General features: G+C 39.2%; 3 protein-coding genes across 11 annotated transcripts in view; 2 read left to right on the top strand and 1 right to left on the bottom strand.

The window, feature by feature from the left end:
* Positions 1 to 5,027, top strand: part of LOC111189189 (tripartite motif-containing protein 16-like) — a 141,308-nt gene extending 136,281 nt beyond the window's left edge. Inside the window, exon 7 of the mRNA XM_049467129.1 lies at positions 4,969 to 5,027. Within this exon, the coding sequence (XP_049323086.1) occupies positions 4,969 to 4,987 (19 nt within the window). The 3' untranslated portion in view covers positions 4,988 to 5,027. The remainder of the gene's footprint in view (positions 1 to 4,968) is intronic.
* LOC125782609 (tripartite motif-containing protein 16-like) lies at positions 508 to 4,987 on the top strand. Its single transcript, XM_049467160.1, has 6 exons — positions 508 to 1,113; positions 1,424 to 1,519; positions 2,342 to 2,575; positions 3,575 to 3,734; positions 4,260 to 4,319; positions 4,455 to 4,987. The coding sequence occupies exons 1-6, from the start codon at positions 523 to 525 to the stop codon at positions 4,985 to 4,987; spliced, it is 1,674 nt and encodes a 557-aa protein (XP_049323117.1). The 5' UTR covers positions 508 to 522.
* A 5,491-nt stretch (positions 5,028 to 10,518) lies between the features above and the next one.
* The window catches only part of LOC103036852 (polyunsaturated fatty acid lipoxygenase ALOX15B-like), a 98,940-nt gene continuing 84,577 nt past the window's right edge, over positions 10,519 to 24,881 (bottom strand). For 5 of the 9 annotated variants that reach the window (XM_049467020.1, XM_049467023.1, XM_049467017.1 and 2 more), the window contains exons 10-15: positions 14,625 to 14,711; positions 14,336 to 14,505; positions 12,751 to 12,869; positions 12,571 to 12,671; positions 12,316 to 12,486; positions 10,519 to 11,902 (exon numbers count right to left, since the gene is read on the bottom strand). In XM_049467020.1, coding sequence (XP_049322977.1) covers positions 11,723 to 11,902; positions 12,316 to 12,486; positions 12,571 to 12,671; positions 12,751 to 12,869; positions 14,336 to 14,505; positions 14,625 to 14,711 — 828 coding nt within the window. In that variant the 3' untranslated portion in view covers positions 10,519 to 11,722. The remainder of the gene's footprint in view (positions 11,903 to 12,315; positions 12,487 to 12,570; positions 12,672 to 12,750; positions 12,870 to 14,335; positions 14,506 to 14,624; positions 14,712 to 24,881) is intronic. The other 4 variants (XM_049467029.1, XM_049467031.1, XM_049467034.1 and 1 more) reach the window with 4 other exon arrangements.

The following is a 24,881-nucleotide window of genomic DNA, read 5'->3' as shown; positions in this document are numbered from 1 at the left end:
AAACGACAGGAGTTGGTGCAAAGATCGACCAGAACAAAGTGACAGAGGGGGACTATATAACACACAAGGGAAGTGGAAACACCTGGGGCTAGGGGGGCGGAACTACAAATTGACACAGGTGGAAAACAGTACTGAGACAGAACACAGGGGCACAGGTCACGTGGGACACACACAGGCACGAGGACAGACAGGAAACAGGGCCAGAACATGACAGTCCCAAACATTAAGAACTGAGAGAACTGTATTTAAACCTAAAGCCATATTGATCTATTATTGATATATTATTGATCTATTCTTCCCACCACCAAACTGCTGACCTGAAGGAGGGATTAGAGCTCCATCAACACAAACTCCTCCTCTTTTCTCTCTCTCTCTCTCTCTCTCTCTCTCTCTCTCTCTCCACCTCTTTCTGTCTCACTCTCCAGTAAACAGAGAACCAGGAAGACACTCCTACTCAGTTCAGAGAAAACGAAACTCACTTACACTCTCTCTCTCTCTCTCTCAGTCTGTGAGAGCAGGAAAATGGCAGAGGCCAGTATTTCAGTAGATCAGGATCAGTTCAGCTGTTCAGTCTGTCTGGATCTACTGAAGGATCCAGTAGCTATTCCCTGTGGACACAGTTACTGTATGGTGTGTATTAATGGCTGCTGGGATCAGGAGGATCAGAGGGGGGTCTACAGCTGCCCCCAGTGCAGAGAGACGTTCACTCCGAGGCCTGTTCTACGCAGAAACAACATGGTGGCTGAAGTGGTGGAGAAACTGAAGAAGACAGAAGTCCGAGCTGCTTCTCCTGCTCACTGTTACGCTGGAGCTGGAGATGTGGAGTGTGATTTCTGTACTGGGAGAAAACTCAAAGCCATCAAGTCCTGTTTGGTGTGTCTGGCTTCTTACTGTGAGACTCATCTCCAACCTCACTATCAGTCTCCTGCCTTTAAGAAGCACAAGCTGGTCAAAGCCTCCAAACAGCTGCAGGAGAAGATCTGCTCTCAGCATGATAAACTGATCGAGATCTACTGTCGTACTGATCAACAGTTTATCTGTTATTTATGTACGATGGAGGAACACAAAGGTCACGATACAGTCTCAGCTAAAACAGAAAGAACACAGAAACAGGTTCGAAATTCAGATTTATTTTAAATTTAATTAATTTCTAGTTCTGTAATATTCAGCATGTGCTCTTTACTGATTGTCTGATCATGTAAAAGTAAATGAGTTCAGAGAAAGAAAGATTGAGATTATATTTGATGTAAACTGGTGAGACTGGTTTAGTCAGCTAACACCCTTCTACCAGTCTTTCTTCAGCTTCACAACACAAACTACAGACAGTACCAGAGTCCATTACAGAAACAATAAACTTCAATCTTCTGATTAATAATTCACCTCCTCTCTCACACTTCATAAAGAGCTGACTTTGTTTCTCCAGAGTGAAGTGAAAGATATGCAGAAGAAATTCCAGCAGAGAATCCAGGAGAAACAGAAGAAGCTGCAGGAGGTGAAACAGGCTGTGAAAACTCTTAAGGTGAGAAGAGAACAGAGAACAGCTGGAGCAGCTGTTTCACATCACACTCAGTGTACAGACACACTGCCAATGAGAAGTAACTCATCTACAGTTAAAATGAAGAGTGTGGAGAAACAGCAACACTCAGATTTAATAACCTGTAGATCCCCTTCAGCAGCGTTCACCTTCCTGTTACATTACCCAACATCTCTTCAGATTAAGATCATGAACTGCAGCCCTTAAATTATCCTGTTAACTGTAATGATACACATTTAAATTCATTATTAATATGATCTATCAATAATCAAAAGATGTTCAGATCCTGATGCAGCAATACAGCCCCAAACCAGGATGCTCCCTCCACCATGCTTTACAGTCAGGGGTTTTTGTACATGTATTATAGTCTATCTTGACGTGTGTCTATAAAATGTCAGTTGAGGTCTTTTAAAGTTGTTAATTTACTTTTTTCTAACAAATGTAAAATCACATTAAGAGACGCAGCTTTAAATATATATCTCTATTCTTCTTTGTCTGTGTGTGTGTGTGTGTGTGCGTGTGTGTGTGTGTGTGTCTGTGTGTGTGTATGTGTGTGTATGTGTGTCTGTGTATGTGTGTGTGTGTCTGTGTATGTGTGTGTGTGTGTGTGTGTGCGTGTGTGTGTGTGTGTGTCTGTGTGTGTGTATGTGTGTCTGTGTATGTGTGTGTGTGTCTGTGTATGTGTGTGTGTGTGTGTGTCTGTGTGTGTGTATGTGTGTATGTGTGTATGTGTGTCTGTGTATGTGTGTGTGTGTGTCTGTGTATGTGTGTGTGTGTGTATGTGTGTGTGGGTGTTTGTTCTAACAGCTCTCTGCACAGTCAGCAGTGGAGGACAGTGAGAGGATCTTTACTGAGCTGATCCGCTCCATTGAGAAAAAGCGCTCTGAGGTAACAGAGCTGATCAGAGATCAGGAGAAGACTGAACTGAGTGCAGCTGAAGAACTCCTGGAGCAGCTGGAGCAGGAGATCACTGATCTAAAGAGGAGAAACACTGAGCTGGAGCAGCTTTCACACACAGAGGATCACATCCACTTCCTGCAGGTAACAAACACTGATCTGATCTACAGATACACCTGATCCTCAGAAACATTCTCACACTCCTCCTCATAACGTTTAATAAAAAGATAATAAATATTTTATTTTAGTCTGTGTTTCTCAGTCCTTAAGTAGTAAAAGAGGGAATTTATCACTGCTGATGATTTTAATCTTTTTCTAAGAAACATTGAGAAGCTGAAAACTTCAGTGTGAAATCCAGTTCATTTTAAAGGTGTTGGTCAACAGTCTTTAATTAGCAGATTTTACTGCATAATGATACTGCATTATCAACCAAACCAACAGCATTTAATGATAAAGCTTAATTCTCATATTTTAGTTCAGTTATCCTCATCATTTTGAAGAACTGATACTATCAGCTGCTGAGAGAGAAAATAATAAAGAAACATGAAAGAAATAATTAATTTTTACATTTTAAATTATAATCATTAATTATGTCCTGTTAATGTGTTAAATTAAGATATAATGTACCTGATCATTTAAATATATTAAAGGTAAGAAACAGCAGAAACAGGTAAATTAATATTTTACAGCTTTAATACAGAATCATTTCAGCAGAACTACTGCAGTGTTTATGAGGAAAATCACCCCAATGTTATAAAACCTCACATTCACTGGAGAGAAAGAGTGTAATATGCTGATACACGTTTAATAGAGCAAATGAACATCATGTTTCTAACAATGTAATAATTATGAATAACAGATGCTCAGTTATGACTCAGATTTTACCACATTTACTGACTATTTTATAAAAAATGGAAATACTCTTTTAAAGAATGATTTACAGCATGTAACACTATATACATACTATATATATACTAATATCACTGTCGATCCATTTTATTAAATAATGATCTATTATTTAGTTACAACAAGGAAACTGATCTTTATTTTACAGATTTCTACAAATTGTTACCACAGTATTACCACATTACTACCTATTGATTACAGATCTGTAAAGTAAAGCTCTATTTTCACTCTCTGTAGAGATTCCAGTCTGTGAGTGTCTCTTCTGGAGGTGAAGATTCACCCAGCATCACTGTCCATCATCATCTCTCATTTGATGGAGTGAGGAAATCTCTCTCTGATCTGAAAGAGCGACTGGAGGAATTCTGCAGGAAGGAATTCAGTAAAATCTCTCCACAGGGTAAGAGGAGGAGATCTGATCTGAAACACACTGAAGATCATGTGACCCTGATTAACATAAATCCACAATATTACTCAGAATAAATAGCAGATGAATTTATGTAGATTTGATGGATAAAATATTAAAATTACTCTAAATTTCTTTATTTTTAATCATATTATAAGAATCTCTTCAGGGCTTCTATAGAGAGTCCAGAGCTTTTCTCCAATCAGCTCACAGCTCACCTGCAGCAGCTATACAGTGTTATTAATGCTTTATTACAGGTGTTTGAAAACCACTAACTAAGTTACACAGAGACATTTTGTCTATTAGAAAAAGCACAACTTCTGTCTGAGTCTCTTGAGAAACAATAAACTACATTATAACAGATATTATAATTATTAAATACAAATGTAATCAATGCAACAAATTCAGATATTTTTTTTATAACCTGAAAGATAATTATATATCTGTAACTGTTTCTTTCTGAATAAAGAGTTTTCTTCATTCATTCTGTTGGATCATTTGGTTTCTGTGTTTCTACAGTTTCAGCAGTTCAGATGATTTTACCCTCAGAACCAAAGACCAGAGGAGACTTTCTACAGTGTAAGTAGAAATAAACACCTCAGTGATCTTTAAACACTGAATAAATATACAAGAAAGAACATTTTCAACTTTATTATCAATGTTTATTATGTGAAGAAGAAATAAATAAAACACTTTTTTTCTCTTTTTTTTCAGATTTCTGTCGACTGACTCTGGATCCAAACACAGTAAATCAGTTCCTCAGTCTGTCTGAGAACAACAGAGTGGTGAAGCGCAGTAATAAACAGATTTACTCTGATCATCCAGAGAGATTTAACTGCTGGTATCAGGTGTTGAGTAAGGAGAGTGTGAGTGGACGCTGTTACTGGGAGGTTGAGTGGAGCAGTACTGGGGGATATAAACTGTACATATCAGTATCATATAAAGGGATCAGCAGGAAAGGATGGGGTTATGAATGCTGGTTTGGACACAATGATCAGTCCTGGAGTCTGCAGTGTTTTCCCTCTCTCTCTTTCTGTCACAACAACACTGAGACTAAGATCTCAGCTCCTCCATCCTCCAGAATAGGAGTGTATGTGGATCACAGTGCAGGAACTCTGTCCTTCTACAGCGTCTCTGATACAATGACCCTCCTACACACAGTCCACACCACATTCACTCAGCCCCTCTACGCTGGAGTCTGTTTTTATAATTTTGGATCATCTGTGAGATTTTGTGATCCACAATAAAGTGAAAGTAGTTCAGATGATACAGAAAAGAATTGTGTTAAGAATAGAAATGTGTGTTTATTCTGGGACACTGTAGGGGGTGAGGGGTTGTTTTGGGGGGGGGGGGTTAGAATGGGTTTATATGGAGGAGTTAGAGGTTATAGGTGTTATTTTGGTGGACTGGTGATTTTTGACTGGTGATGATTTTTAGTTGATTATTTAGTTGATCTGTAACTGAACACTTTCATTTGTGTGGTTCAGTTTCAGGTCAGGATCAGATCTGTGACTGGGTTTATGATCAGCGTCGGGTAATGAGTGAGTTAGACTGCAGATTAGATTTAGATCTGGATTTGAGTTGATTTCAGATTTAATTCAGTTAAACTGTGTTAATGTTTATCTCTGCACTTGGTTTATGTTCTGGGTGGTGGGGATCCTTACCTGTGAGATACACTGTAATCTGACCTGTTTGTGTGTTAGAGTGTGTGTGTGTGTGTGTGTGTGTGTCTTTGTGTGTTTTTGTCTCTTTAAACTTATTTTTATTTTCTTTATTGTCTTTAAAACACAATAAATCTTCATAACCAAAAAATGTTGTCTAGAAAAAAATAGATAAAAAGGTTTTGTTCTGACAGTGATATAATGAAACAATTGAACTAAAGAGTCTGAAAGTAAAAATCACAAACTCTTTGATTAGAAAATAAAATTCATATTTTATTTTTTATTAATAAAAAAGTTTGAGATAATTCATTTGTTTATTTTTTATGTTGTTTGGTTTTCTTGAGTTCTAGTTATTTACATTATTAATATTCATGTCTCTCCCTTCAGTCAGAAACTCCTATTTATCATCTGATCTGTTTTAATCATGTTAATGAATCTGATTTCTAGAATGATGTGTTTTCTTTGCATTATATTTATTTAGAATAAAAAGTGAAGATTAATCTAAACATGTGATTTTTACTCTCAGTAAGAGCAGATAGAAGCTGTTCAGTCTGATTTCAGACTTTAATCCAGGAGAGACTCAGATTCAGGATCAGGCTGAGAGGGTTGAGAAATAAGAACTTTGTAATTTCATTTTTAAGAACATTCGTAAATTTTGTGCATTTTCATCATAAGTTACGTATTTCTGAAGTTCATTCTTAACATAAGAGGATTCTGATCCATTCATAATGACTTAGAAATGTCTTTTTGCGCAGTTCCACAAAAAAAAATCCTTTACAAAATCAGATGTGCTGAATCTAAGTTGAGAAAAAAATCACATTTATATATATTATAAAAATGTTTATTTTTAGAAAAATTCACCATAACATAAACTACATCCAACAACCAACAAAAATAAAATCTACAGCTTGTGTTGTGTGGTCATGTGACCCTGTGAAGGTCTTTAGTTCAGTTATAAGCATTAATGTATGTAGTTTATTAGTTTTATATTTAAATCCCTGGTTTAACACCAGATAATCAGAGACAGACATTTTTAAATATTATTAACACAATAAACCCACTGTGTAAATAGATGCTACTTTTATTATATTAGATTATATTTTATTCTAACAATGTAATGAATTAATTCTACAAAACATTAAAATGTACAAAAGTTCAATTTCTGCACCTCAACACTACAGTTACTGTTCATCTCAGAAACAGCTCAAAATCACGTTTCTAATTTATCAAATACAACCATAGAATAAAATCATCAACCACATAAACCAGCAGCAGCATAAATCAGAACTAACAGAATAACACAGATTATTATTATACCAGTTATTAAAATCTATTAATTCTAAGACTTTATTTGAACATTTACATGTACTGTTAGATATTAAGGTTAAAAATATTATAATCTTATCTTTGCTCTGTTATAGATATTTTATATTTACATGAATAATTTATCTTGATTGACGTGTATTATATTATCAGATATATTAAATTATTACATTTATGAAATGCATTTTTATAGACTTTATAAGCACTATATATTTTAGTTTTTGTAATAAACACTGATGTTTATAATAAATATTTCTCTTATAACACTTTTCTGGTATAGTAATGAGAAAATGTATGTAAATGGTTCAGTTTTTAACTGGTGGTGTTTTTCTAGTGCAGTGGAATCAGGTGGAGTCAGTGAAGAAGTGTTTAACTCTGATTTCTAACTTTAGAGACTAAGAAGTTTTTTGGGAAACAGGCGTAACATTTATTGTTAAAATAATATTTTTATGACATCATTTCTAAGATTTAAAAATTTTTTTGAGAAAAACTTTTGTTTAAAAACAACGAAACCCACGTGAACCATTATTTTAGTGGTGCTGGGTCTCATTTTAGTGACACTTGATCAAACAGAAAAAAATGAAAGCTGTGTCTGTGCTTTCTGCAATCAAATAAATACCAAAGTAAAAATAAAAATATATTTATTTATTATTTGTATTTTTCATGCTGTACCAGCTTTTTTCTGATTTGGGGTTTTAGATCCTCCTTCACAAACTGCTCATGACATCATTCTATAAAAGCATAAAGCAGCTCAGTTACTGGATTCACCAATCACAGCTCACTAATATCCAACACGTAAACAATCAAGTTACAGACTGAACTCTTTAAGCTGAAGTTGATCATTTACAGTAACGTGTAACACTTGATAACACTGTTTTGTAGTTGATAGAAAACACAGAGACTGAACAGGAACTAATGACTAGTGCTGCACTGTGCAACATTTTACATTTAATTCATGTGTTTTAAACGCTTTTAGATGATTAAATGGGTCATTAAAAGGTGAATGAAGGTTCTCTTGGTCCTCCATGTGGTCTGTAGGGGTTAAAAACACTCTTGTGAGTTCAGGTGTCCTCGACCCGCACCCATCAGTTCAGGGGTGGGTTTCCCGAAAGCTTCGTAACGCTAAGAACTTCGTTAACTCGTACTTAAGATTGATCGTTAATTAAAGAGTGTTTCCCAAACCCGTACGTAACTAAAGTACTACGTAAACTCGCTCGCAGATTAACGAGTGCCCTGACCCAGTCGTTATTTTTAACGAGCTTCTTTAGGGGATCTCGGCTTAAACACCAGGGACCACCAATGTTGAGGAAGAAAAATTATAATTTCCGTGTTTGAAGCAATTATATTATATTACTATTAATTATATAATCAATTATATTACTATATAATTATTAATATTATTATATTATATTATATTACTATTAATTATAATAAATTACATTACTATATAAATATTATATTATATTATATTATATTATATTATATTATTTTATTTCCCGTGTCTGCGGGTCCTCCGGTTTTCTCCCACAGTCCAAAGAAATTAGTTCAGGCTAATTAGATGTCGGATAAAAATTGCCCCTTAGGTGTGAGTGTTTGAGTGAATGTGTCTGTGTGTCTGTCTGTGTCTGTCTGCCCTGTGATGGATTGGCATCCTGTCCAGGGTGTATACTGCCTTCAGCCCGATGCCAGCTGACTCCAGCCACCAAGCACCCCAGCCCCCCCACCCCCCGCGACCCTTAACGGATAAAGCGGTTGACGAGTGAGTAAGTGAGTGAATAAGTTATATTATATTATATTATATTATATTATTATGCCAACTGTGGCTTGTAGTCTAACTGGGCATATTGGAATTGGCCAATCAAACCCACGAGTAAATTATTAAAATCCAGATTAGCGATGATAGAAGTCTTGACATTAATTACTCTGGGGTGTGTCAGCTCGCAAATATCAGTCAAAAGTTGAACACGTCTCATTCCATGTTTTTTTTTTTTTTTACATTGTCGATTAATATTAAAACCATGAAAACTAATTGACGCAAATGGAATTAGTAGACAAAAAGGTGCATGGCCTTGACAATCCCCTGACATTAACCCAACTGAGATGGTGATTTAGGATGAGCTGGAGCTTCACAGTATAAAGTACAAAACATATTTCTGTTGGTTTAAAATGTAATATATATATATATATATATATATATATATATATATATATATATATATATATATATATATATATATATACACACACACACACAGGAACATACGTATATGTATTATTATATTATTTTTATAATATTAATAATTAGAATAATAATAAATTAATATTACTATCAATATTACTATTAATAATATTAGTACACTATCTATTAATATAATATATATCAACAATAATAGTTTTAAAAATGTAAAAAATAAGTTTAATGTTTTAAAATAGATTGGATTTTCGAGTATTTATTTAGTCATATGTATCTTTAGGAGTATAATGTTGTTAATTACAACACATTTCTACGTTTTTAGGGTGTAATAGTGAATAAATACTGCATATTGGCAGTGTTGAATCGATATTTGTGGATCGATTGAGTGCGCTGTTTTGGGGGAGGAGTCAACAAAGACGTTCTTTAACCTCGTTCGTTACTTTTCACGTTGCGAAGCTCTTTGGGAAACACTCGCAGAACTGGCTCGTTCTTTACACACGTCATTCGTTAGTTCGTTCGTTATTCCCTAAGATTGATCGTTTTCGGGAAACCCACCCCAGAAGTCTTCACTTGAATTATCACTAGTGAAAAGTTAAGGAGTCCTGCTGCTTCTGTTCTGCAGGAGAGTAAACTCCAGCTCAGGATCTGTAGATCAGCATCCTGCTAATCACTGTCCTACAATCAGATGAACTCTTTACTCTGAGGAGAAGATTTACTTATCTCTGTCTGTCTGTCGGATCAGTGATCTGTACAGGATCTTCACTCCACATTCTAATGCTTCTGAATTTACAGTAAGATAAATATCAGGTATTTTACTGTTTATTTCTGTTTGCTTGCCCACCTACCAGCTTCCCTCATCTCTGTCTGCCTTCCTCATTTTTGCCTGCTTCACCTCTGCTTCACCCCCTGCCTCATCTCTGTCTGTCTCATTGCTATCGCAGATGCAGCTCTGTTTCATGCAGAAACAGCTCCATTAACACCAGTTTCTGTTTGTGTCATTCCATCTGGATTTACCTCTTTCTCTTCTTCTGTCTCTTTTCTCAAACATGTCCTTTCTCTCCTTCTCCCTTCCTCCTCATCCTCTCATCATCCTCTGCCCCATTCCCCGTCATCCCACCCGCCTCTATCATCCCACCCTGGCCCCTTTCAGCCTCCTGGCCACTGGCTATCAGACTTCTGTCTCTTAAATGTTTATCTTATTTAACAGTTTTAAAATATTTGTAAACACCAGCAATGACTTGATCAGTAGGTAAAGTAATTCAATAGTAATGTAATCACTGTGAATAAGTTTCATATATTAATTACGTTGTCACGATTAGGTGAGCTCTCTTTTTTCTGTTAACCTGCTTATTCAGCAGAAAGACACAAGTAGAGACAATGTACCCCTAAAATGATTTATCTATTCATATTTAATGTGAAAAAACAGAACATTAAAAATAACTGTGAGCAAATTTGGAAATTTAAAATAAAGACCTTTTATGCTTGTGAGGCTAAATTGGAATGAAGCATAAACAAATGTGTTCTAAAGTGAGAGAAATAAAAAATATATACAAAACTGTACGTAAGAAGGATGTAAAAAATGAGCAGCACTGACACCTGGAACAAGCAAGTAAAAAGGATTTATTTTAAGAAAAAAAGGATACTACAAAAATGTTCTTGGTTCAAAAAGAAGAACAAATAGCAGGAAGGAAACATAGAATAATCAAAACCATTAAATGTATCTGATCAATATAGGTACAATAAAATAAGTCCAGTATCATGACCTCACACAGGCAGAGTGTCTCGTTTCCTAATATGTCCTTTCCTTTCAGTTCTCTAAACAGAAGCCAGCTTGTTCTTTCCAGTCTACCTCTCTGGCCTGTCTCTTTTAACCCTTTTATTTTTTTAAACCTGGTCTTTAAATTTGAAGCCATCCAATCAGACGTTACAGATCTGCCCTTTTAAAAACAATTAGTTTTTAATATGTGACTCTGGAATTCATTCTATATTGAGGATGCATTTTATGCTAATTTACTCCTCTCCAAAGAAGGGCTACTTTACCATCATACTTACAAAATGACTCTGTGCTGTAAATGTAAATGTAGAGTGTTTGACCCTGATCCAGTTTCTATATGTGGTTATAAAATGCATTAAGCTTCTTATCTACAGCTCTATTAATGATTAAAAATTGTTAATAGTACCTCTCCCTGATTATGCACTTAATTCCTGAAAAACATATGCATGGAAAAAAAAAAATCTATATGGAAATTATGTTGCATGCAAATATCTGCATGGTAGTATTAGTATGTGTATAAAACCGGCCTTTCAGCATCTGTCATGTGATATTTAGTATTTAGATAGCTGAGGAAAATAGAATTTGTAGAATTTGTAAAATGCTGAATGCACTGTAAAGTTTAGTCTTTTTTGAATGATGTCACAGAAGAACCACTTTTGTAAAGAGTGTGAAACTAACTATAAATTGGTTTAAAAAAATTTACATCAAGTGAAAGATCTGTAGAAGATCTTTAAAAGGTTGTTTACACTCACAAATCTCTGTATCAAACATCGTTCTTTATAGAACCACAAGTGGCTCTTCATTAGCATCACTCAAATAATCATCTAAAGAATCAACCTTTATTTTAAGAGCAGAAGTATTTAAATTGCAGCATTTTTGCTATAAATGAAAAGAATGAAAGAAACAGCTCATCACCCTTCTAAATATATTTTGATTATATAATTTTTTACTTTCTCTTTTCTTTCTCTTGTTCTTTCGTGCATGTTGGGTGCTATGCATTCTAGAAAAATGCCCTGTCAGTTTGTTCACTCTAAATGGCAATGCTATTATCCACATTCTTTGGACTCAAGTAAGTGTATGGAAGATCAAGCTTCTTGTTCCTTTTTTCAATTTTCTTATCAAGAACACGCAGATCCTCTTGAAACTTTGCAATCAGGTCCAGGGGTGTGTCCTCACGGAATAATGCCTCGGGGAAATATCCAAGTGGGTACTGAAGATGCACAGAAGAACAACAAGACGTTTATGTTGAGAGTGTGTGAATCCATTAATTCAATAGCTTTCATAATTAAACTTCCTTCCACTTCTAGATCAGGAGAATCTCTCACTATCTTTAAGAAACTCCTGAAGACAGAGCTCTTCAAAGAGCAGCAACTCTCTTAACACTTCTAAAAAAACTAACTACTTCTAACCTCATCTCCTTCTCCTCCTCCTCTACGCCTCTATCCCATTATTTCCCTTTGATCTCCTTTAGGCCCTATCTAAAGATGTTTTTATCTTTAACTTCTATTGCTTTTGTACTTCACTATTGTAACTCGCTTTGGACAAAAGCATCTGTCAAATGCAATGTGATTTAATGTAATGTAATTAATTTTTTATGTTAATTTCAATAATTAATTCACAGACCCGATCAGAGGACTCGCGGCTCAGCAAGTACACAACTGCCATTATGTTAAGCGTGGTGGAGACATCAGGTAAAGTCTTAAGAATGGTGTCATCTGTGGTGTCTCCTTTTCTGATTGGTGGAGGACATTGGAGAGAGCTTGGGAAGTTGGGCATCCAAGCCCCAAAATCAAACTGACAGAAAAGAGGTAGTATCAGGTCAATCATAATAAAAATAAAACTTTAAATGAATTTTTAATTAAAAAAACATTTCTAAACCTGTCCGTTGTTGACTGCAGCATGTTGGGCAGACACAGTGAAGATCACCATGGTGACAAATTTTGACAGTTCTTCAACAGTGACAAAAGACTGTGGAAATCCTGTCAGAGACGTGAATGAAAAGGTTTTAAACAGATTTACAAAACAGGATAAAAGAAAAGAAATGAAATGAAAGCTTACCAGTCTTACTCTTCTCCTGGAAGCAGTTTTCTACTATCTCATCTATCCATGCCTGTAGCTCCTTGTCTTTCTGTACGTCTTCATCATTGTAGTAAAAAGACAGGACTCCATGCACAAAACTAGTAGATATGAAATAAAGAACAAAGAGCTGTAAAATCTTTAACTAATAATGTCATTTTAAAAAGCATACTACAGTAGAAGAGAAATATATACAAGTTCACAATTCAATGTGTGCTTGGTGAAAAGAAGGACTCTCTGCCTTGTTGGATGCCCTGTTTTTTCCCACACAGTGAACATGATTACATAGGATCAGTTACTTGTATTTTTATTTTTACATTTTGTACGTTTTTATTCATGGGATTCGCAAGCTTTAAAATGTTCGTGGGCAACCGGTGCAATGCAATATGGGACAGTGTTATCACACTCTAACTGGGCATGCAGACTGCAAATATTGAAAGCATTACAGCAGCTGGAAGTCAATCATTGTCAACAAACATCAGTGACACCCAGAGGTGTTTAGTGATGTGAGCGTGAGTGATGCAACGTGAGCAAATTCAGTGACATGAGCAGCTCTTTTCCATAATGGATAGTGCTCATTTCATAAACATCAGCAGATTTTGAGCAAGTTAACATTAGTAACGTTAACATTGTAAATAGCTACAATGTTCTTATTAAATTACATAAAAACATTTTTGTTAGATTGTGAATTAAAATAAATAAACAAACCTGTCACGCCTCTCTGCCTAAAGACTCTGGCTCAGAACTACAGTGGCTCTGAGGATCACGTTCTACGTCACCCAGCTATTAACTGATGGCTAATCGTTTCCACCTGATCTTTCCAGTATAAATACTCCCTCAGTGCAGCTCCATAGTTACTGTGTATTATCTAGATCTAGATTCTAGCTCTGTACAAAGCGTTCTATCTTGTCTTTGATTCCCGGTTTTCTGACCTTGTTTTGCATCGTTTACTCTTTATCCTTATCCCTGTACCGAACTCTGCTTCCTGTCTGACTACTCTTAGGTATGTTATTATTACTGCTGCCCTTCTGGTTTTGACTCTGCCTGTTTTTGACTATTCTTATTTGCCACACCCTGTTAATAAACCTGTGTTTTCTAACCAGCGTTTGTCTCCCCTGGTCCTGGTCTACGTTACAAAATCCTATTTTAACTATGGTTTTTCATTTTGGTTTGCTTGATGACAGTTAGATATATTTATATTTATATATATATATTTTTTCTTGTGATGTGCTCACATTGTTAGGCAGAAGCTCAAACAGCTCCTTATTCTATACATAGTTTAGAACATCGATATTAAAGCAAATAAACAAGAAAAAAACATTAAATTCTCAAAATTCCTGTGAATGGCACATTTATCACTCTTTGCAGGATTAGTTTTAAAGTTACTACTGAACAGATGCTCAAGTGTGATTTAAACACAGCTTTGCACATTAAAATACTATAAACATCACATGTCACTGTTGTGAAAGAAGTGTATGGAAGGGAATCATTGATAAATCCACTTTAATCCCTGCTGTTCAAAAACACAATTAAGATTAACTTCTAAATGTTTTTCTTGCTAGCACACCTGGAAATGATATTCCACAGATCCAGTCCATCATCTCTGTAGTAGTAGTTGGGAATCTTCTCCACGCCCCTCTCCCTGATGTTGTCCGGCAGGCAGAGAGAGCTGTATGTCAGAGAAGAGGCTGCTCTTTTCAGGAATTCAGTCATAGGTTTGTTGCCTATGGCAGTGTACTACATGCAGAGAAAAGCTAAATTAATCATTTGAAATAGCAGTACCTCAAAAATGAAAATAGTACATGTCATCTACATTTTACTGATAATCAAATATCAATTAAAGTAAACGTGTGAACCTGAGAGAAAACCCCATCCGGTGAAACCAAGAGATTTCTTGCCATGATGTTGATTTGGAGATTGTAGCGTACATGGGGAACCAGGAGCTTGAAAATAAAGAGTGATATTTATTTAGATTTACTGTATTTACTTTATATTTAATATATTTATTATTACTCTTTTGAATTATTTGTGTCAGTTCTAAGGACCATATCACTTATGCTGTGTAAGATATGTTGATATTTGAAGCCTCTATATGCAAAAACTGTTCATTGTGTTATTTTCTGCATTTGTATTATATTTAACATATTCTGTTCTGTATCCAATTGTGTAAAAAAAGGTTATGATTATAATTATCTGAGCAGCTCAACCAGGAAACAGAAAGATGGAGTGAATGTTCTGTTGTTCATATTAATAAACGTGTGTGTGAACATGTTACAAAAATGACAGCTAATGTTTAGAAACATCTCCGGTGCCGAAACAAACACGATCTGAACAACTGCATATGAACTAAAAAAAAGTGTATATAAGTTTTTCTTGGTCTAAGAGTCAAGAGGCTTTTATTGTCATTGCATCTGAGTACAGGTACACAGTATAATGAAATTACGTTCCTCCAGAACCATGGTGCAACATAGAACCACAGCAATAAACAACATAAAGTGCAGAAGTGACGACAGTGCAACATAAAGTTATAACACTAAATACAATAAATACAATAAATACAAAAGACGAGACAATTTAAGGACAAGACCTTAAAATACCGATATGGTATAATAGAGTGTAGTGAGGATAAGGTGCAGAGATGTGTAACATACTGTAACATATAGAAGATACATAATTAGAGCAGTTATGAGGTAGAGAGTTTAGAGTTTTTGAGAGTGCAGCAAATATTGCTGATAGGAATAAAGACATTTCAGCCTCTAAGTGCTGAGAGGGTGTGAGTTTGTGTGGGTTCAGTTCAGTTTGTGTGAGTGCGATGGGTGGGTGGGTGTTGGGCGGGGTGATGTTCAGTTCTGTCTCTGTGCGTTGAGAAGTCTGACTGCCTGGTGGATGAAGCTGTTGCAGAGTCTAACTATATATTTAATTTTTTTTCTTTATGTACACAGGAAATCTGTTTTTGTTAAATCTGGGTTACTATTAGTGTTGATTCAGCACTAGCAAATTTACTGTGTAATAAGGACAGAAATGTGCATCATTTCAGATCTGAGATTCTGTGAGAAACCTAGGGATCATTTTGACACATATGCAGTATAGTTGAAACTGCATTCTTCAATTTACAGAATATTGCAAAACCATCAGTCCCGCATACTAGAAAAAAACTATGCAGGAGGAAGAGCTTTCCTTTTTTTGTTTTTTTTTCCAATTTGAAACAGCCTCCATATTAATACAGTCATATGAAAAAGTTTGGCCACCCCTATTAATCTTAATCATTTTTAGTTCTAAATATTTGGGTGTTTGCAACAGCCATTTCAGTTTGATATATCTAATAATTGATGGACACAGTAATATTTCAGCATTGAAATGAGGTTTATTGTACTAACAGAAAATGTGCAATATGCATTAAACCAAAATTTGACCGGTGCAAAAGTATGGGCACCCTTATCATTTTATTGATTTGAATACTCCTAACTACTTTTTACTGACTTACTGAAGCACAAAATTGGTTTGGTAACCTCATTGAGCTTTGAACTTCATAGCCAGGTGTATCCAATCATGAGAAAAGGTGTTTAAGGTGGCCAATTGCAAGTTGTTCTCCTATTTGAATCTCCTCTGAAGAGTGGCATCATGGGCTCATCAAAACAGCTCTCAAATGATCTAAAAACAAAGATTGTTCAACATAGTTGTTCAGGGGAAGGATACAAAAAGTTGTCTCAGAGATTTAATTAAGATTAATAGGGGTACCCAAACTTTTTCATATGACTGTATATGGGTCTCAGACACACTTTCAATATTTAAATCGCGACTCTTTACACATTTCTCTTTACACAAGCTTCTGAATAACTTCCTGATTATAATGTTTCTCTGTAGTTGTAGTCTACAGTCATATTATTACTGTTCTGTACCTTCTCTGATTACACACCACTGTTCTATCCTGCTCTGATTACAGGCTTTTTATGTTTTTGTCCCTTTAACTATTTCTCTTACAGGTCACACATTAAACATTTTTTCTTTCCTTTCTTTCTGTTTTCTCTCTATCTATCTATCTCTTTCTTATGTATTGAGATGCCCTGTTCATGATGTGGCCCAGCCTGACTCTTCAGTGCCCTGTTGCCCCTGTGATCCACTCCTGCCACACTTCATAGCTGTACATAATGATCTTTAAACTGTATGGACATTAACGATGAGCATGTGCTCATCACCTAACTCATAACCTTCTCCTGCATTACCTCTGGCTCCCCATTATCTCTCTGTACAGTTGTTTTTGCTCTGTTATTTACTTGTTCTGTGCAGTTCGACTAGAGGAGGATGGGTTTCTCTTACTGCATCTTGGATCCTCCCAAAGTTTCTTACTCTTAGTATGAGTATGAGTTTTGTTGGCACAGTTGCCACTACCACCTTGCACTGTTGCCACTATCGCTATGGTGCTTATGTGACAGGCAGAGCTGTTACTGGGCTCTGGGTTAACCATTTTGGGCTTGGATGGCCACCGTAGTGGAGGAGCAGCGGCTCCCCCTCCCCTCTGTGTTGTGCTAGAAATGCTAGTTAGCTCAGTATAAAAGCATGGATAGCATGCTGCTGTGTTGAGCTCGTGGTTTCCTTTGTTGCTGGGTCGTGTTACTGCAGGACTTGCTGCTGGGTGGTTTCCTAAGGTACGTGTCTTTTGTGCAGTGGGGTTTTTGTTGATTTTGATCCACTCTAAAATAACACAAACGCCTTGATATACAGGGGTGGTCTGCCGGAAAACGGGTGTGAATGCGGTTAGCGGTTAGCCGTTAGCATCAGCTAACTCTGGGCATCGTCGCATAAAACTGCAGCTTGGTGTGGATGTGGAGCTGTATTGGATGCAAGGTAGGCATTTGGGGTGCAGCAACGCTTATCTAGGTGGGGTTTTAACCATATGGCTGATATTTATGGTAAATGCCTCTTATTTAGGTGTATGCTCTGGCGTGCCGGAAAACAGGTGTGTTGTGACCGTAACAACGTAAGGTAGGAGTTTTTTTGTATTTTCCGGTTGGAGGGAATTTTAGGCTTTTAGATATATTTGGGATTTCATTTGTAGAGTGGAGCAGGAACCCTGGATGTATTCTAGCCCAAACAAGTGATAATTCAAGCCTACAGGTATTGTTTGCTTGATGGTTATAGAGCTAACTCTCCCAAGCTATCTGTCTAGTGCAATTATTTTAATTCATGTGTTTTTATCAGGTGTTCAGCTGAAGTGTCGCCATCGGAGAAGGCTGAGGTGGCACCAAGCCGAGCAGTCCCTAGTCTTCTGCTGTTTTGCCTATGCTGTTTTGTTGGGGTTGAATTAATTTAAGATTTATTCATTTATTTTGTTCTTTTTATTTCCGGGTGTTTATTATTTGTATTAAAAAGACTGTTTTGTTTTCTTTTCTTTTTTTCCTTTTTTTTTGTTTCTGTTGGAAATTGATTTTGTTATTTGTATTTTTGTTAACTTGACCCCACCTTGTGTCAATGGTGGCAGACCTCTTTGGGCCCTCCTATAGGAAGCTGGCTGTTTATTTGTTAGTGATACTGGCCGTAAACTAAATGGAAAATTAATAAGAATAACATTTATTGTTACTAATCTGTTTCTCTTTCTTGTAGAACAACTTGGTGCACGTGGTGTCCCCCCTTGGGCCGACTGGTTACCTCCTCCTTGGGAAATCTTTCCTTTTGCACTTGGTTTGCTGTGTTGGACTCACCCTTGGTTTGAGGTGTTGCGACGTGTGTGAGTGTGTGTGAGTACTCTGTGTGTGCTTGCAGAGGTTGTATTTCTCCTTCGGAGGGAGGGCCCGGGCACAAGAATTGTCCAGCACCAGTTAGCTACAGAAAGATGATAATGCTATGTTAAGACTCTAAACAGCCAGTATCTCTAATATCCTTTTTTTTAAGCGCATTTTGTCCCAAGGCTCAGTGTATACTTTTAAAGTTGTTTTTTTTTTAAAAAAAAACTTTAATTGCTTAATAAAGTGTTCTTATGTATTTCATGTATCTACTATTTCAAACTTGAATAAGTAAAGATTTTATGCTGAACCTCATCTCACGTCTCCTGAGTATCTCTGAATGCACCTGTGTGCTTTGGGTATTATTTATATTTATTTCCTGGGGTGAAACTCCCCAGGTGGCGTAGTCTACCTTCATTGAATCTTAAGGGTCACATTTGTGGCGTAGTCGGCAGGATCGTGAGAATTTGAGACGTGTTTTGAGGTTCAGATTTTGGTAATAGTGATATAATTGTGTGTTTTAGTATTAAAGGCAAAACAGCAGTTGGCGTGTTGGTCCCCAAATTTTAGTTGGGTGCTCACAGGGAACAGTTTAATTTACCCCTTTTGTTTTCTCTTTTTCTTATTTCCCTTTTATCATGGCCAACGAGCTCCAGGAAATGAGAGACCTGGTGAGACAGCTCCAGGCAGATAATGAGCGTCTTTTACAAGAGCGTGTATCTCAGCCCCAACCAGGCCCTAGTGGTATTGATGGACATCCAGAGGCTGTGAGTTATCGGGCCCCAGTGGACAGGCTCTTGTACATCCCCCGTGAGCGTAAATGCCCAGTGTTCAGAGGTAGGTCTGGGATAAGTATAGAGGAGTGGAGAGAAGAAGTAGAAGCTAGCATCCGGGCACGCCACTTGGCACCCCTTGACCAGGCTTATTTTATGATGGATCATTTGGATGGGGAAGCTAAGGACGAAATACGGTATAGACCTAGAATGCAAAGGGAGGATCCACAGAAAATTTTGTCTATTCTTCAAGAGTTATATGGTTGTTCGAAGTCGTATGTTGCTTTGCAGGAGAACTTTTTTTGTCGTAAACAACTTGAAGGAGAGTCATTACAGGAGTACTCACATGCTCTGTTAGCACTTATGGATAAAATAAAGCAGTGTGCCTCACATGTAGTGCCTAATGCTGATGTCTTGGTTCGTGATCAATTTGTAGAGAATGTTCAAGATTCTGCTCTCCGCAGGGAACTGAAGCAGTTGATCCGCCAGACACCGGAGTTGTCCATGTTACAGGTGCGTGCAGCAGCGATTCAATGGGAGCGTGAGAGTAGGCCAGATGATCCCGGTCGAGGTAGGAGTTATTCTGTCCCCTCTGTGTGTGCTATGCACATGTCTAGGGAGCCATATGCAGCTCAATCTTCTGTGGGTAATTCTACATCTCTAGAGATGACAGAACTCAGGGCGATGTTACTTAAACAACAAGAGCAGATTAATCAGCTAACACAGAGCATTGCTAAATTTCATGCTTCACCTCAGACTTTTGGTCCAAGTCGGTCTAACGTAATTTGTAGACGGTGCCAAAAACCCGGACACTATGCGAGGGATTGTGAAAATGAAAGGGTCCCTGTACGTCCAGTAGCAGCTGCCCCTCATAGTCGAATGGGTGCTAACACTCAGCCGTCGGAAAACTAGTTCCCACCATTGTGCAGAGCCACGCATTGGACGGGGACAGTATTGGCTCTACCCATAAGAGTTTTGTGAATCCGTCAACTGTTTCATTGTTAGTTGGCCAGTGCCCAAAGGTAGCTATTCGGTTGGGGGGAGTGGTGGTTAATTGCCTGCTTGATACTGGGTCTATGGTTTCGACTATAGCGGAAAGTTTCTTCCGTCAACACATTCAGGGTGACTTGCAATCTTGCCGGTGGCTGCAGCTCCGTGCTGCTAATGGGTTGGCTATACCTTATGTGGGCTATGTTGAACTAACGGTAGAGCTACTTGGCAAGTCGATTCCGAATCGTGGCTGGTTGGTAGTTAAGGACCTTCCGGGGCAAAGTACCTCCACTGTAGTTCCAGGCGTGCTGGGGATGAATGTAATTAGAGAGTGTTATCAGGAGCTGTTTGGCCAACATGGCCCTGCGTTGTTTGATCTTCCTCCAGTGGTACATGCGTCACCGCCCTGGCAGCAAGCCCTGCAGTACTGTCACCAGGTTTTAGACGAGCCTTCTAGCTTAACAGGGGTTGCTAAAGTTAGGGGTGGGAGACCTATTCGGATACCTGCTGGTACATTTAAAATGATTGCGGCTACGTGTTCTAGCCAGCTCAGTGAGCATGCTAATGGGGTGCTAATTGAACCTTCTGACACAGTGGGTGTTTTGCCTGACGGACTGTTGGTTGCTGTTTCGCTAGTCAAGGTGGTTCGAGGGACTGTATATGTGCCAGTGGTAAATGTGGGTTGTGTTAGTGTTGCTTTACCTCCACATTGTCCCTTAGGAGTATTGACCAGTGTGCAGGTTGTGAGTCTGCCTGATGGAGTTACAGAAGAGGTGAGTCAGCCTTCGGTGGTTGCCCGGGTTCAGACCCAGGTAGCCCAGCCCAGTTCAGTTTTGGAGCAGATTGGGGCATTAGATCTGTCTGTTCTGTCCCAAGTAGACCAAGAGAAGGTTCGGTCCCTGCTTTATAAACATTCTGCTGTATTCTCATCATTTGAGGGAGATATTGGGTGTACAAACTTAATTTCTCATGACATCCCTTTGTTAGATGATGTACCGGTAAGACAGAGGTACAGGCGTATTCCCCCCTCAGACTATGATGCGGTTAAAGCTCATATTCACCAACTCCTGGAGAACCAGGTAATTCAGGAAAGCTGTAGCCCATATGCCTCACCCATTGTTCTGGTGAAAAAGAAAGATGGCACCCTTCGTATGTGCGTCGATTACCGTCAGCTTAATGCCAAGACTAGAAAGGATGCATTCCCACTCCCTAGGATAGAGGAGACCTTGGATGCACTGTCAGGGGCCCAGTGGTTTTCAACAATGGACCTGGCTAGCGGGTACAATCAGATTCCAGTTACAGAGAGTGACTGCCCAAAGACTGCTTTTTGTACTCCCTTCGGTCTATTCCATTTTACTCGTATGCCTTTTGGGTTATGTAACGCCCCTAGTACCTTTCAAAGGCTCATGGAGAGGATGTTTGGGGATCAAAATTGCCAATCATTATTGTTGTACCTTGATGACATCATTGTGTTTTCTTCTGACTTAGATCAGCACTTGAGCCGCTTGGAGTTGGTGCTGAATCGACTAGGACAAGCTGGGCTAAAGGCTAAGTTGGAGAAGTGCTGTTTCTTTCGTCGCCAGGTTCGTTATTTGGGTCATCTTGTATCTGACAAGGGGGTATCCACAGACCCAGAGAAGGTATCTGCTGTCTCTAATTGGCCTCGTCCAACCATAGTTTCTGAGCTACGGTCATTCCTTGGCTTTGCTAGTTACTATCGTCGTTTTATCGAAGGGTTTGCGAAGTTGGCTGCTCCGTTGCATCAGTTGGTAGCTGAGGCAGGTGGGACAAAGGCTCGCAAAGGCCGTGGGCCCCCATTATTAGAATTATGGTCAGAACAGTGTGAAACCAGTTTTCAGGCACTTAAGCATAGGCTTGTGGATGCACCTACACTTGCTTTTGCTAACTTTGCTCTCCCATTTATTTTAGAGGTTGATGCTAGTCACCAAGGCTTGGGAGCTGTACTTTCCCAGGAGCAGGATGGTCGGGTGCGTCCTGTTGCTTACGCAAGCCGTAGTCTCAACCCTAATGAGAAGTTGTATAGCTCCATGAAGCTGGAGTTTCTGGGTTTGAAGTGGGCTATGACAGAAAAATTCCGGGAGTATCTGTGGGGCCAGGAGTGTATTGTCTGGACAGACAACAACCCCTTGAGCCATTTAAGTACCGCTAAATTGGGTGCTACTGAGCAGCGCTGGGTTTCCCAGTTGTCGGCATTCCATTACACCGTCCGCTATCGGTCGGGCCGCACAAATAAAAATGCTGATTCCCTATCACGACAGAGAATGTGCGTTCCCGAAGATTTGCACAATTCTGCTATGGGGGGTGTGACTTTGCCTCTTATTTTGCAGCAGCAAGCCAGGGAAGGCGCCCCTGTACCACCGGTAGCTCAGTGTTCCATCTCTGCTTTTCCTTCCCATAATCATGACGAATTGAGGGCTCTACAGGAAGCTGACCCAGGCATTCAAGGTTTTATTTCTTTCTGGCAGGCAGGCAGACTCCCGGGGCGAAGTGTGAGGGTAGACCTACCCATTCGGACCCAAGGGTTCTTGCGCCAATGGGATAGAATTGTGGTGCATAAGGGGCTACTATACCGTAGAATTCTGAAGCCAGATGGGGGGGAGGAAGTATTGCAGTTATTGCTTCCAGAGTGTTTGCAGGAGGAAGTTTTGCGGCAACTGCATGACCATCACGGCCATCAGGGTATAGAGCGTACCATAGCATTGATAAGGGAACGGTGTTATTGGCCTGGGATGACTAACGATATTGAGCAGTGGTGTCAGCAATGTGTGAGGTGTACCCTGGCTAAACCCCCTCAGCCACGCTTGCGTGCCCCTATGGGGCATCTTTTGGCCTCAAGACCTAATGAGGTAGTGGCTATAGACTTTTCTTTTCTAGAGCCTGCTAGAGATGGCACGGAACAAGTTCTGGTAATAACTGACGTGTTCTCTAAATTCACTCAGGTAATCCCTACTCGAGATCAAAGGGCTTCTACAGTGGCCAAGGCACTAGTTCAGCATTGGTTTTATCGATATGGTGTCCCGGCACGGTTACATTCAGACTGTGGTGCAAGCTTCGAGAGTTCCCTGGTTCGCCAGCTTTGTGACTTGTATGGCATCCAGAAAACACGGACCACCCCATACCACCCTCAAGGTAACGGCCAGTGCGAGAGATTTAATCGAACCATGCATAACCTGCTGCGTACATTGTCTCAGGAACAGAAGAACCATTGGCCAGACTACCTGCCCCAGTTGGTTTTTAATTATAATTCTTCCATCCATCAGTCGACAGGGGAATCGCCACACTTTCTGCTGTTTGGGCAGGAACCTCAACTCCCAGTAGATTTTTTGTTGGGTAGGGTTCAGGAGACTGAGGGCAGAACCGTTTGTGACTGGGTCCAGGAACATCAGCGGCGTCTCCAGGTTGCTTTTAAAGGGGCAAGGGAGAGGTTACAGGTGGCAGCACAACGGCGAAAGGAGCGGCATGATCAGGGTTCTTTAGCTGATCCGTTGCAGATAGGCCAGCTGGTTTACCTTCGTGATCATTCAGTGTGTGGACGCAAGAAAATCCAGGATGCCTGGAGCGCTGTTGTCCACAAGGTGTTAAAGGTACCTGAACCGGGGGGTGTAGTGTACTCTGTGGCTCCAGTGCGAGATTTAGAGCAAGTTCGGCAGGTACACAGGGTAATGATGAAGCTAGTCCCACAAAAGTTGTCAGTAGCGACCCCTCCAGCAGAATGTCCAAGTTTAGAACAGGGGGTAGAACAGAGGGAGGACGAGTTGGGGCGATGGTTGGTCTTGGGGGTTCCTGAAGCCCCACCTCAGGGGTCCTTACCTGTGGCTGCTCCGGAGGTGATCAGTCCTGAGGACATTCATGCCCCCTTAAGCACTGAACCAAGTTCTGTTCCGGATGTTGATACGGGGGATAGGGATTTAGTTAGTCTTCGGCGTACAACTAGAGTGACTGCAGGCCTGCATAGAAACCCTCATCGTCTGCCAACACCCATGGTGAGAGTAGCTGATGACCCTGCACCATTGGTATCCGGTTCAAGCAGTATGGCTATAGCGTATTTTAGACCTTGGGACTAGTAAACAGTATTCTGTCGACGGGACGCCGACACAAAATGTGGTGGTATATGTGACAGGCAGAGCTGTTACTGGGCTCTGGGTTAACCATTTTGGGCTTGGATGGCCACCGTAGTGGAGGAGCAGCGGCTCCCCCTCCCCTCTGTGTTGTGCTAGAAATGCTAGTTAGCTCAGTATAAAAGCATGGATAGCATGCTGCTGTGTTGAGCTCGTGGTTTCCTTTGTTGCTGGGTCGTGTTACTGCAGGACTTGCTGCTGGGTGGTTTCCTAAGGTACGTGTCTTTTGTGCAGTGGGGTTTTTGTTGATTTTGATCCACTCTAAAATAACACAAACGCCTTGATATACAGGGGTGGTCTGCCGGAAAACGGGTGTGAATGCGGTTAGCGGTTAGCCGTTAGCATCAGCCGGCTCTGAGCATCGTCGCATAAAACTGCAGCTTGGTGTGGATTTGGAGCTGTATTGGATGTAAGGTAGGCATTTGGGGTGCAGCAACGCTCATCTAGGTGGGGTTTTAACCATATTATGGCTGATATTTATGGTAAATGCC

This window comes from Astyanax mexicanus, chromosome 1, assembly GCF_023375975.1.
Source record: "Astyanax mexicanus isolate ESR-SI-001 chromosome 1, AstMex3_surface, whole genome shotgun sequence".
Taxonomy (NCBI): domain Eukaryota; kingdom Metazoa; phylum Chordata; class Actinopteri; order Characiformes; family Acestrorhamphidae; genus Astyanax; species Astyanax mexicanus.
Note: the sequence above shows the minus strand (reverse complement) of the source record. Positions and strands in the feature narration are given on the sequence as shown.